At 44.2% G+C, this 14,538-nt stretch overlaps 1 protein-coding gene across 1 annotated transcript in view; it reads right to left on the reverse strand.

Annotated features, from left to right (window-relative positions):
- Positions 1-14,538, reverse strand: part of TMC4 (transmembrane channel like 4) — a 39,322-nt gene that overhangs the window by 5,802 nt on the left and 18,982 nt on the right. Inside the window, exons 7-14 of the mRNA XM_066607783.1 lie at positions 14,072-14,219; positions 9,723-9,896; positions 8,513-8,670; positions 6,881-7,007; positions 5,272-5,369; positions 3,815-3,998; positions 3,571-3,701; positions 2,938-3,093 (exon numbers count right to left, since the gene is read on the reverse strand). Of these exons, the coding sequence (XP_066463880.1) occupies positions 2,938-3,093; positions 3,571-3,701; positions 3,815-3,998; positions 5,272-5,369; positions 6,881-7,007; positions 8,513-8,670; positions 9,723-9,896; positions 14,072-14,219 (1,176 nt within the window). The remainder of the gene's footprint in view (positions 1-2,937; positions 3,094-3,570; positions 3,702-3,814; positions 3,999-5,271; positions 5,370-6,880; positions 7,008-8,512; positions 8,671-9,722; positions 9,897-14,071; positions 14,220-14,538) is intronic.

Below are 14,538 nucleotides of genomic sequence, written 5' to 3' on the forward strand. Positions count from 1 at the left end.
GGGAATTTAGGATCTGTTCCCTCGGCGGTTAGGTGTAGCTGTAGCTGTTCTAGCCGTACCCCCAGAGTTCACGCCACACAAGTGGCTGCGATCCCTGGCCTAAGTCTGTTTGCCGCTGCCTCCCATGATTTCTTTAGAAGGCCCTTAGCTTTGCGATCCATGGGATCTTTTAACTGTGCGGCGTCCTCCACTCTTTTTGGATTATTTTGGTGATATTCTTGTGGACAGGGAAGGTATGCTTGCGCCTCTCCCCTAGTCCCCCAAATATCTCATCTTGTAGGGTACGTGGTTCTCTGGGCTCTTCCATTTTTAGTGTAGCCCTGACTGACTTAATCAATTCCATTAAGTCGTCCTGATGGAATAAGTATTTTTTGTAGTCCTCCTAATCTGAGGACTCCTCGGCCGCCTGTTCCTCTTGCTCCGACCGATGGAACTCTCTGAGTCGGAAGGCTCGTCAGGAACATATGCCCTTTTCTGGCGTTTCGCTGGCGGCGCCAGCTGTGACGTTAGGGCTGATCTACCTCTTCTTTCACCAGCTTCCTAACGTCCTCCTGATTCCTCTTTAACTAGCCTAGCTACGCATGCCTTGCATAGAGGCCTCTGGTACGTAGCTGGCAGTTTTATCCCGCAATCCGCGCATTTTCTGAGTTTTGTTCTGGGGGTGATATCTTTTTATATCTCCCTGACAAATAAAGCATTTTTTGTGGGTAAATATGCAATTTTCCATACACAATACACTGGATATTTGCATTGTATTTTTGCGGGTACATATGCAATTTTCCATACACAATACACTGGATATTTGCATTGTATTTTTTGCGGGTAAATATGCAATTTTCCATACACAATACACTGGATAATTGCATTGTATTTTTTGCCGCACTGGCTACTTACGGCCGCTGAGGCTGAGGTTTCAGCTGTCTCTGGGGCTGGAGCACTCATTACTATACCGGTGCTGCAGACACCCTGCGACCTGTAGTGCTGGTTTGTTCTGGCTTCTCTCAGGTTCCTATTTTTTTTTTAATTGTTGCGCTCCTGCGCTAAGCCCCGCCCCCTCCGCTCCTGATGCAGATGCGATGACGTCATCGCGCTGGACACGTGACGCGGCGCCCCGCCCCCCGCCGTCGGAGGGCTTCCTGGAGCGCCGCGCTGTAACTTCTGCAGGGAGGACGAGGGGGACTGAGGCTCCCGCTTTGTACCCCCCATGGGCCGCCGCGGGAGGAACCTGGCCCGGGGGTTACCACCCCATGTGGCGTCCCGGGAGTCGTCTGGCTGGGAAGGGAGGACAGGGTGAGCCACTGCCTTCCGATCCGCCTGTAAGTAATCCTGGCTGGTTTCTCCACCGGCTCCTCTCAGAGATCCTGCCTCCTGGCAGGACAGGAAGACACTGAGGAAAGTGGGGAAGGGGGGGAGCTTTTAACCTCTCAGTTTGTTCCTGTCCTATCAGGAGGAGGCAATCTCAATTGGTGCTGTCGTGGAGACGACTGGGGGAAACTAACAATTTGCACTGACATGAGTATTCACTCCCTGTACTCAGTCCTTAGTTGAAGCACCTCTGGCAGCGATTGCAGCCTCCAGTCTTCTTGGGTACAAGGTTTGCACACCTGGATTTGGGGATTTTCTGCCATTCTTCTCTGCAAGTCATTTCAAGCTCTGTCAGGTTGGATGGGGGCCGTCTGTGGACAGACATTTTCAAGTCTCTCCAGAGATGTTCAATTGGGTTCAAGCCAGGGCTCTGGCTGGGCCACTCAGTCACAGAGTTGTCCCTAAGACTCTCCGATGCTGTATTGGCTGTGTGCTTGGGGTCAGCAGCTTGTTGGAAGGTGAACCTTCTGCCAAGTAGGAGATCTCTTGCGCTTTCGATTAGTTTTTCATTAACAATATCTCTGTACTTTGATCCATTCAGCTTTCCATTAACCCTTATCAGCTTCCCTCTGCCAGCCGCTAAAAAAACCCCACAACATCATGCTGCTACCAACATGCTTCTCTGTAGGGATGGTATCGGGCAGGTGATGAGCTGTGCCTGGTTTCTTCCAGAATTGGTGCTAAAAAGTTTAATCTTGGTTTGATAAGACCAGGAAATCTTGCTTCTCACCGTCGGAGAGACCTTTATGTGCATTTTGGCAAGCTCCAGATGGGCTGTCGTGTGTCTTTTACTGAGGAGAGGCTTCTTTCTTGCAACTCTGCCATAAAGCCCAGATTGTTGGACTGCTGCAGTGATAGTTGACAATCTGAAAGTTTCTGCCATCTGCACTTAGGATCTTTCGAGCTTAGCTAGAGTGATGATTTGGTCACCTCTCTTACCAAGGCTCTTCCTTGGTTACTTAGTTTGGTAGGTCAGCTCTAGAAAGAGTTCTGGTTGTTCTAGACTTCTCCCATTTAAGAATTATGGAGGTCGCTGTGCTCTTAGGAACTTTCAGTGCAGCAGAATTTTTTTTCTTGCCTTCTCCAGATTTGTGGCTCCACAAAATTCGGTCTCTACAGGCAGTTCTTTCCTCCTCATGGCTTAGTTTGGGCTCTGATCTGCATTGTGAGCTGTGAGGTCTTATATAGACAGGGGGGTGTCTTTTAAAATTTTGTCCAATCAAGTGAATTTACCACAGATGACTCTAATCAAGGTGTAGAAACATCTCAAAAATGATCAAGAGAAATGGGAGGTTTCTACAGCTAAATTGCAAGTGTCATACCCAAGGATCTGAGTACTTAAGTCAATGCAAAATGTTATTTTTGCATTTTTAAAAAGTTACAAAGATTTCTAACATTCAGTTTTCACTTTGTCAATATGGGGTATTGAGTGCAGAATGATGGGGAGAAACTTGATTTTTTTTTCTAATTTGCACAAGGCCACAACATAAAATGTTAAAAAGTGAAGGGGTCTGAAGACTTTCTAGATCCACTGTATAAGAACAGAAACATCTGCTTGACTATTCATCTCACCATGAAAGCAGGAACAATGGTATTGCGAACGCCGGTGAACCAATGAACTCCAAGAACTCCCTGGCGACTGTTGGTAGTCCCTCAACTGATGTGGAGATGGTATCCCAAATGGACACCTGGTCTCTAAAGGGGCCGCAGGCTTTTGATGGAGTCATACTGGAAAGAGAAAGGCACGGCATAGAGTGCTTACAGTCAGAACAAGGCTGGCATTTTGCAGAGTGGATCAGGACTACATTATACATCACTTGTCCTCAAATCAGATATTTTTCATAAACTTCATTTCACCGAGTTTAACATATAAAAATATGGGACAGAATTACAAAAGGTTGCACAGAAAGAGGAAGCCACGCCACGAACATGTAAAATCTCTGCCAACACTGGTAAAAGATGGATCGGTGAAAAACATTTATGCTACTGTATTGCCAGGTGGAAATTTGGGACTCCGCCCACCTACTGGAATTTTGGCTACGGAAAAAGGATCTGAAAATCCCCATTGCATCCGCAGGTGAAACGTAGGTGGCCAAACGATATCGGGCCTAGTTTCACGGCTGATATAGATAGCCTCAAGAAGAGAGATATCTGCAATCACACCTAACTATGGCATTATAAACTATTTATTCTTTTTATACTTACCCAAATATGCTATACAGGACCGGCACCCAAGATATGGCGAGACCAAGGAGCAAGACCAACAGGAAAAAGAAGTTTGCACTGGATGCTCGAAATGTGCGATCGGCTGGTCGGCAGTTGCTGAATAGCGTTAACTATAAAGACATAAAGGCTGTTTGTATATGTAATTAGTAGATCCCCGTCACGATACCTCTGATCACTTCCTGCACTTCTATACATGCTTACAGTAGAAGAGTAACTCTCTTACCCGTTTCATGTAGAATATAATGAAGTATTTTATTGTGTTGAGGAGAGGAAGCAAAGGACAGAAAAAGGTTCCAATCCAGCATACAGTCTGCCCATAGATAATGTCCAGCACAAACTGGGGGACCACAAATTCCTGCTGCCCCCACAGCTGGACGAGCTTACACGAACAGTGGTCAACAATCACCCTGAAATAACACATAAGAAGATGACATATTTAAATATGAATGGAAAGGATGACCAAAAAATATTACAAATTGTAGATATGACATCACAGTAGGGTTTTGTCAGGGCTTTTAGGGCTTTTCCATTGCAGACGAAACCCCTTTCAAAACCTGAAAGTTCAAGTTTGAAAGCAGTCAACGCGTGATTTTTTTGGAGAGGGGGGAGTCAAGCTGTGATGACCGATCTTTCACTTCCCTGCAGGTCCTTTGAATCAAATATTGATAATCTATCACTTTTCTGGGGGTCAAATATTGATGGCCTATCTGTCTTTCATTCTACCGTGGATGAAACATTTATGTCCTGTTTTTCACTTCTCCATGAATCTAATATTGGTGGTCTAGCTTTCACTTCACTGTGGGTCAAACACTTTTGGCCAATTCTTCACTTCTATAGGGATCAAATATTGAGCTATCTATCACTTTCCCCGGGGTCAAGCTTTTCATGGCAATGTTGGATTGCCAGGGATGTGAATGGGACTGAGCTGCAGTACTCAGCACAGCAATCCATATAGAAGTCAATGTAACCCTCGGGGGCCATGGTTAATTCCTTCTACAGATTGGCCAAATTCTCATGGTCAACTTCTTTAATTTAAGTATCCCTTTTCCTTCTAATGTCATACTCTGATTAGTGCAGGAAGCTAGGGCGTGAGAGAGGTCTGCTGGGATCCTTCTATTGAGAGAACTATTTAGCAGTCCCCTATACCTGTGAATGTGACAATAGGGATATGATATTGGGCTTAATTGCTGGTAATTCTGCTTTTTTTTAACTTCAGTTAGGCTCTGTTCGCATGAGTGTTATGGCTTCCAATATGAATGGAGCAATGACAACTATGGCAAATCAATTAGCAAGTGAAGCCCAACAAAGCCAGTTTACTAGATTGCTTCATTTTATGTCAAGAATAGCTCTGCAGACTATGAAATTCTTGCCAGTGAAAAAGGTAACCCAATGGAATGGAAAACAGTAACATTCATCCTAAAATAAGTCCTACTCCATCAAATAGGAAAAAATATAAATATCACTTAAATATTATATTACAAGCACTAACCCTCCTTTCCCTTCCCCTCCTAATCCCCAATTTAGGTGTCCATGTTGCAGTAAACCATTTAATTAAAATCTTAAAAATCTAATAAACCATTTTGGAAAAAGAGAAATTACACATAAAATGTAAAAAATAAATGCTACATGAGCAGACAGTGTGTACTGTACGAGTATGTGGAAAAGTATGGTTATTCTTACTTCCTAGGGAAGTCCACCAGTAGTATCATCACCAAGATAGTGAGGAAATCGAAGATCAGCAGTTTATACATCTCCTGGCCAACCCGTGTCTCCCAGCACTGCAAACACAAGATATTAATAAAGAAGTGGTTACTTAACCCCTTAACTCCCTATGCCCTAATAGCACATTGCAGGTTCTATGCTTTTAGTGAAAGCACAGTGATGACATTGTGTTGTATTAAACAGCTGACACACTGGACTAATAGGTGAGACTGGCGATAGCTCTGATCCTAACCATTCGACTCCAATGCCACAGTCAATGTTGACCACGGCATCTAAGTGGTTAACAGAGGAAGGTTCTCCCACCGGTCTCACCATCACACCTTGCAATGCAATCACACAGTGCTGATCAAATTTGATGTGATCCAATGATAGTGAGCAGTAGAAACTGTCCACTTGACAGATGCAAAACAACAGGACCCGAATCAAGTAGAATTTGGTATGCGGGAAAGGTGGGGAATAGAAAGAAACAAAAACCTGCAATGAAGCAGGGCTGGCTGCATAGCTGTGCGGGACATGGCAGGTCCTGGTAGCAGAAATCCCAACAGATTATAAAGTAGCACTCACATACTCAGCTACATTAACTATGTAGGTGTGGAGGTATCTAAGCAGGGTGTACCCAAGGAAATTCAACCCTCGTGAGCCTTGTGTGGTGCAGAGTGTTAAGGCAGCAGAAATGCAGTCCTATGCTCTCGCTCACGACCTAAAGGTTGGACTTCAATTCCCGCATGGTTCAGGTAACCGGCTCAAGGTTGACTCAGCCTTCCATCCTTCAGAGGTCAGTAAAATGAGGACCCAGTAAATAAATTACTTGAAAGTACTTGGCGCTATACAAATAACAAGATTTATTTTATTTTGTTGAACCCTTTTAACCTTCTTTAGGATTAATCCACTTTTTTGAGCTACAAAACTGTTTTTTTTTTTAATTAGCATTCTGGAATTAATAACTTATTTAATCTGATTCTTGTCATTGACATAGTTACTGTATAAAAGGTCTTGAGGGTTTTTTTGTTGGAAAAGTTGTACATTTTGTATGTAACATTTAGCAGAACATTATTATCTTTAGGCCAGATTCACACGCGTGAGTGCGATATCCGGGCGAGAAACCCGTGATCCTCATGCAAGGGTTAGGATCACAAGTTTTTTCCATTGACTTCAGTGGGAAACATCACATCGCACTTGAATACACATTGCATGGCATGCAAGTGCCATGCAATGGCTTTTAAGGTCCCACTGAAAACAATGGGCAAGGCGTTCCGAGGGAATGCCCAAAGATAGAACATGCTGCAATTTTTTTCTTACTCGCAGCAAAAATATGGATTTCATATTCACACTAGTTTTGTGTGATAATATCACTCGTGTGAATAAGCCCTTACTCTTTATTCATTCACTTTTTCTTCTAAAAAAATCATATTTTTTCTTTTTTGGCTGTCTTACAATAAGTATAAATATTAATAGTACATGTTACAATTATGGTGGGGGGTGGAGGGGCGGCTACCAAATATGTGGAACTCCATTCCATCCTATCACATTTGTGACATATATTGTGCTTTTTGTCCTTAGAACTTACTTTGTTGTCCTCATAATTGTAGCCGCACGTCTTACATGGTGTTTCATCTGTTCTGCCTCCACAAGTGATATTGTTCCATAGAGAGTATAACAACATTCCCAGACTGGCCAGCCGTAGAAATACACACCTGTGAAGAAAGATTAGAAGGGGGGGTTCACACAATAAAATCTGCACATGACTTGTTGCAGATTTTGAAAAAAGATTTCATTGAGGATTTCACCCATTGCATTGCAAAGAATGTAGTATGCAGTGAAAATCTGCCGCTTTTCTGCAATAGTTAGAACATGTTCTAGAATTGAAAATTTGCATCATGTCTAGATTAAGTTTTTTGCCCGGTGGAGGATAGTACTAGTGAAGTCAAATACAGATGCAATACTGGTGACTAGAGATGAGCGAACGTACTCGTTTCGAGTAATTACTCGATCGAGCACCGCGATTTTCGAGTACTTCAGTACTCGGGTGAAAAGATTCGGGGGGGGCGGGGGAGGCGTGGCAGAGCGGGGGGTAGCAGCGGGGAACAGGGGGGAGCCCTCTCCCCCCCCCCCCACTCCGCGCTGCAACCCCCCACTCACCCACAGCGCCCCCTGAATCTTTTCGCCCGAATACGGAAGTACTCGAAAATTGCGGTACTCGGGCGAAAAAGGGGCGTGGCCGAGTACGCTCGCTCATCTCTACTGGTGACATAACAATGCATCCTTATATAATCACTCTCCATAGACTTCAATGGACATATTGCTGCATTTTTCAAATACGTATATATTTTATATTCTCATGTAAATAGATCATAAGCTCCGTATCACAGTCCGCAAAACAAGGATTAAATAACAATTGCTGGGTTGTTAGGCCCTGTTTCTCTGGCTAATCACCATCATTGCAGCCGCTCCCCTGCTTATGTTAAGATGTAAAGTTATCCGCAGGACAGGAGATAACTTGATGATCGTTGGTGGTCTATGTGCTGGGACCCCCACCAAGAACGGGGATCCCGAAAGTCCCCACATAAATGGAGCAGAGATTGCCACTACTATATTCATTTCAATTGCAAAGCCAGAAATTGCCGAGTTCAAGCGCTTGGCTATCTCTGGTGCTCCCTTTTAAAATGGAACGACAACACGCATGCATGACCAGCACTCTGTTCACATGGGGGTCTTTGAGACCCCTGTTCTTGGGATCAGTAGGGGTCCCATCATTTAAACCTTAAAGTTATCTTTGTTCCGTGATGCGGATTAACTTTCTATCTTGGCCCCTTCAGCATGTTCTAAGACTGAATCAAAATAACACCAGGTGGCGCCATAATAAGTATGTCCCAATATTATCTAGACACAGGAGCAATTTTTTGCCTTCCTCTGGATCTATATTGGGGGGTAATAGGCTGAACTGGATGGATATATGTCTTTTTTTAGTGTTGCATACTATGTTACTATGATTCCAGTTGAGAAAGTCTAGAGGGAAAACCACATGTCAAAATGAAAATCTAAGTTTTCCACTAATGTGTTTTCCAGCCCCTTCTTCACATAAATGCTTCATTCAGGAAGCACTTTTGTACACTTTTGACTATTTATTTTTAACGTACTACTTCCACTATTCAGAACTATGGACAGTTATGGCACGGCAGGTATTTATCTCTGCACAGACCTAATTAGTGTCAGCCTAATTTCCATGCTGAGGATGTACTTCTCCCACTTGATGCTGATATTGAATAACAATGGTAGAAGGAAGTTGGCGGCAGTGATGACGATTGAAGGCAGATAACCGGTCAGCAGTTCCAGGATGAAGTTACCCTTCACGGATTCCTGTAAAATACACACAATTTTAGCCAACTACTTCTTATCACATTTCTACATATTCTTTCTGAAACGGGAACTAGGTTTTTTTTATACAAACACCTTAAGATAAATATTTTGGGCGCAAAACATTGGAGGTACATTTTTCAACAGTGTCAACAGTTTACGAAGGAAAAACTAAATATTTCATTTGTGCACAATGCTACAGTGAGAACGGAGCAACTATCATCATGGCAGGAACAGAAGTTGGAGACCAACAACTGGGGGTCCACCTCCTCTATAAAAGGAGCCTTTTTGGGTAAAGCGCAATTAGGCTCTGTTCACATTATGCCTAGCGCCATATGTGCCAAAATGTAAAGACCCAACAACGTTTACCACTATATACCATACAGTAGTATGCTATCCATAGGCCCCTATTACAAAAAGAAAAAAAAGTATACCACATGAAATACTTTTTTATGGTGGTCACTTACCTATATATAAGTAAACGTATACTGATGTATACCTGCCTGGTAGATACTTGAAGGTCTACCGGAGTCTATGAAACCTTTCGGTATATGCCTTGGGCCTCATGTCCACGGGCATAATTGAATTGCGGAATCCATGTGGGTCTCCCGCGTGGATAATCCGCAGTTCAATATGCCCATAGACAATCATTCGGCATCCACAAGTATTTAAATACCTGTGGAGGTCATTTTTTTTCTCAGCATGTAGATCGCACGCGGGGAAAAAACGCAGCCGGCTCTATTTTTCTGCGGATCCTGCAGGGACGGCTTACATTGAAGTCAATGGAAGCCATCCAGTCCACGGCACGCCCGCAGCTGACACTGCAGACGTGCCACAGATCCGTGGGAAAGTAGGAGATTTAAAAAATAAATTAGGCATGGCGCATGCGTGCGGCACGCCAGCTGGTGTGCCGAGCACATCCGCCATGCGGAAGAAAGATTATCCGGCTATGACGGAGGAGTCCAGTAGAAAATAACAGCAATGACAGTAAATACAGAGGCATATATTAAACACTCATGACATACGGTTGTAACATATTAGATTTTAGTTCTCACATGTTCAAGCAGCCTCTGTGATTCTTCAGTAGAGCGGTAGATGCAATAGAAGGCGCCACATATGAGGCCAATCACAATGACATTGAGGAGGATTCGGACAGAGTAAATCCCAATTCTTTGATTCAGGGTACGCTGGGCATGGAGGCGCTTTATTTTCTCCTCTTCAAGGTCAACCTGGATTAATCACAGCAATTGTTAATGAATAAAGAGACAGCGTGGCACCATAGAGGGTCCCTTTGAGGTGCACATCACAAATTAAAGAAATAGTGGGAAGAGCGGCTTCACACGTAGCATTATTGCTGTGGGGTTTCTGCACTGGAACACCCACTGCAAATATGCTGCTAAACTGAGGTTAAAACCACGCCTAAAAGACGCAGGTTCGGCTGCAGGGGCTGAAATCCGTAACATAAATCTGCAGCATAAGTAGCGTTTTTTAAAAATGCTGCAGTTTCATTGCAGAAAAATTTTAGAAATCTCCACGTGGCTTGTTCTGTAAATGCTGTGGGATTTCTGCCGTGAAAATTCCACAGCATTTCCGCCATATGTGAAAATAGCCTTAGGACTTATTCACATGGATATACATTGGCCGGGTTTTCACGCCCGGCCGATATACGCTGCCCCTCTCTGCAAGGGAAGGAGACAGGATGGGAGCTAGTGTGCTGAGCTGCTGCCCCCTGCCACTGTTTGCAATGTGAGGGGCGGAGCTAAGCTCCACCCTGTCCTACCCCTCCCTTTGCAAACAGTGGTGAAGGGCAGAGAGGGGGCGAGAGCTCAGCACACTAGCTCCCGCCCTGTCCCGCCTCCTCCCCTTGGAGAGCTCAGCACACTAGCTCCCGCCCTGTCCCGCCTCCTCCCCTTGCAGAGAGGGGCAGCGTATATCGGAAGGGCGTGAAAACCTGGCCGATATATGTCCATGTGAATATGCCCTCAAGGGCTTATTTATACGTGCATATATCGACCGACATTTTCACGGCGGAAATGCGCTACCATCTGAGCTGTCTTCCCCTTCCCTCCCCCTCGCTGACTCACCTCCTCTCTCCTCCCCTCCGGCTGTTTGCAATGGGAGCTAAGCTCTGCCCTGTCCCGCCACCTCCTATTGCTTGCTACAGACAAGGGGAGCGGGCGGGAGCTTAGCTCCGCACCCGCCAATCGCAAACAGCCGAAGGGGAGGAGAGGAGAGGTGAGCAGGAGAGGGGGAGGGAAGGGAAAGATAACTCAGATGGTAGTGTACATCAGCCAGCTGTGAAAACGGCAACCAATATACGCTCGTGTAAATAAGCCCTTAGAGCTCTGTTTTCATTGTACCCGAGAACATAGTAAATATATATCAGAAGCTGGTCTTAAAGGGGTTGCCAGAGGTCCAGCTTCAGAGACCTATTTGATAGCATCTTCTGCAGTGAATATGTAGTATTACATGGTTGGCCATTCATCGACAAGCTGGGCCCAGGAGAGTAGGCGTTACTGTTACTTACCCCAATCTCCACTTGGGTTCGTAGAGAGTGGTCTAGAGTAGGGCACTCCCTATGATTTCCACATACCCTAATAGGACATATGAAAAGGTGTTGTTTTGAGGAGACGTTCAACAATGTACAGTACTGTGCAATAGTTTTAGGCAGGCGTAGAAAAAATGCTTTGGCGCAAGAATGCTTTCAAAAATAGAAGGGTTAATAGTTTATTTTCATTAAAGGGGTTGTCCCGCGCCGAAACGGGTTTTTTTTTTATTCAATAGGCCCCACGTTCGGCGCAAGACAAACCCAATGCATGTGTTAAAAAAAACAAACCGTTTAGTACTTACCCGAATCCCCGCGCTGCGGCGACTTCTTCCTTACCTTAGCAAGATGGCCGCCGGGATCTTCACCCACGATGCACCGAGGGTCTTCTCCCATGGTGCACCGTGGGCTCTGTGCGGTCCATTGCGGATTCCAGCCTCCTGATTGGCTGGAATCGGCACACGTGACGGGGTGGAGCTACGCGATGATGCGTAGAAGGGGCGGAGCCAGAACTCTGCTCGTGCCGAGACCCAAGAGAAGGGAGAAGACCCTTCTGCGCAAGCGCGTCTAATCGGGAGATTAGACGTTGAAATTAGACGGCACCATGGAGACGGGGACGCCAGCAACGGAGCAGGTAAGTGAATAACTTCTGTATGGCTCATATTTAATGCACGATGTATATTACAAAGTGCACTAATATGGCCATACAGAAGTGCTTACCCCCACTTGCTTTCTCGGGACAACCCCTTTAAGTAACAAAATGCAAAGTGAATGAATAAAAGAGAAATCTAAATCAAATCCATATTTGGCATGACCACCCTTTACCTTCAAAACAACATCAATTCTACTAGGTACACTTGCATAAAGTCAGGGATTTTGTAGCAGTATAGCCAGGTGTATGATTAACCAATGGCAATTATCCCAAACAGGTGATTTACAATACAGGTTGAAACACAGTAATTAACTGGAACTGAAATAGGTGTGCAGGAGGCTTAATGCTGGGTGAGAAACAGCCAAGCTCTGCTACATAGGTGAGGTTGTGGAAGACACTTTCATCTCACAGATCATACAGAATGGCAAGACTGAGCACAGCAACAAGACACAAGGTAGTTACACTGCATCAGCAAGGTCTCTCCCAAGCAAAGTTTTCAAAGCAAACTGGGGTCTCATGATGTGCCGTTCAAGCTATTTTGAAGAAGCACAAAGAAACAGGTAACGTTGAGGACTGTAAACACAATGGTTGGCTAAGGAAACCTAGTGCAGCAAATGAAGGACACATCTTGCTTACTTCACTTTGAAATCAGAAGATGCTCAGAAATATCAAACCAGTGGGACCCAGTTATACCCATCTACTGTTTGGAGAAATCTGGCCACCAATGGTCTTCATGGAAAAATTGCAACCAAATCAAATGCTATACCTTCAACCAAGATTAAAGGCCAAGAGACTCAACTATGCATGAAAACATAGAAATTGGAGTACAGAAAAATGGCTGCAGCTGCTCTGGACTAATAAGTCAGTATGTGATATATTTGGCTGTAACAGAAGGCAGTTTGTTCGCCGAAGGGCTGCAGAACAGTACAATAATGAGTGTCTGCAGGCAACAGTAAAGCATGTTGGAGGTTCCAAGTCTGGGGCTGCAATTCAACAAATGGAGTTGTGGCGATTTGGCCAAGTTCCTACAAAAACTATGTAAGGGTACCTAGAAGAATTGATTTTGACTGTTTTGAATGCAAAGGCTGGTCATGCCAAATATTGATTTGATTTAGATTTCACTTTTGTTCATTTACTTTGCATTTTGTTAATTGACAAAATTAAACTATTAACGCTTCAACTTTTGAAGGTATTCTTACGTAGCATTTTTCCACACTTGCCTGAAATGTTTGCACAATACTGTATGTGCAGCCTTAGTTTTCTGATAGATATGAATAGCAGTGCCTCTAGGAATATCTAACGAAGAGTATATGCAAGTGAACATTAAGGGGTGAGTCCACTTTAAACATCAATAGTCAGAAGATCTAGCACCGCTCGCTGAACATTACTATGAAGCAGCGCTGAATGAGCCCTGTGGGATTAGACATAGGGAATAATGTAACTGCCAATTACAACAGAGAACTATGATTACGGAGCAGCCCTTTCAGGAGTCACCAAGGAGTTTGTATAAAATACTCCAAATGCAACTACTTGTGATCACAGTATTGGGGTACATTTAGCAATAAACTGGCAACTAAAAGTAAAAATTGTTGCATGCCATATTTGCTGCAAAATCTGAGACTTTTAGGCCTTTTTGCACCCCTTCAGCATCTTTCTAAAAGTCAGTGGAACTTGGCAAAAGAGGACAGGGCTTTGATGGCCCAACAAGAAAATTTTAGCCAAAACCTCCACCAGTCCATAGCTGGCATAGATTTCAGTGTGGTGCACAGGACTGGGCAGACAGAGGCCAAGTTTATTAAGAAGTCTACAATCTCCAACACAAGCAGTCAACAGTCTACAGCTGGGAAGAAGGAGAACATGTATAAAAGCACAGGAGAAGGTGTCACGTCATTTTGCAAATGGAATTAGACTTAATGGAATTGGCATAGAATAAGATTCAATTAAATCTGAGGAGGTGACACACCTAATAAAACAAATTCTCTTGGATACAACCAATGGCATAAACACCATAGGAAGGCCTTGCTCATTCATGTACCCTGCAGGATGATGCCTACTGGCCACTGACATAAGGTTCTAGGATTTTCTGTTGCTTCTGCTCCAACCCTGATAGAAGATGTTGATAATGACCACGTTGAGAGACGCACCAATCACAGACTAATATGGGGCAGCACAGAACAGTCACAGGAGAGTCAATAAGAAGGGCTGACCTTTAATTCATATCGAATACTTCTCTGCTTCAGCTTTATGATCTTCTCATCCTTAATGCAGAAATCCCAGCCTGCAAACACTTTGTTTGTGTAATTAGTCATGGTTGAATCTTCTGTTATCAAACTCTGCTTGAGACCTTGAACTGATCTGAAGAAAGAGGTGTATTAGACATGGTGCTTAGTATTACTGCCAGGGCTCATGCCCTTGGTATTGCAATGTTTAGCGACCCTCTATGGATGCCCTTTGGGTCTATATTATTGACCTGTAGACACTGAGGCACATTTTTCTAAGACCGGTTTGAGATAGAGTAAGGCTTACCTACACTTGGGCGAGCGCAATATCGGGCTGAGAACCTTGGTAAAATATCATGCTCACCAACATGAGTTTTCACGAAGGTGCAAGGCGTTTTTATGGCAAAAATGCCTCCCATCACTTCTGGAAAGTAGCGATCCTCCTTTCGGCCATG

This window comes from Eleutherodactylus coqui, chromosome 6, assembly GCF_035609145.1.
Source record: "Eleutherodactylus coqui strain aEleCoq1 chromosome 6, aEleCoq1.hap1, whole genome shotgun sequence".
Classification (NCBI taxonomy): domain Eukaryota; kingdom Metazoa; phylum Chordata; class Amphibia; order Anura; family Eleutherodactylidae; genus Eleutherodactylus; species Eleutherodactylus coqui.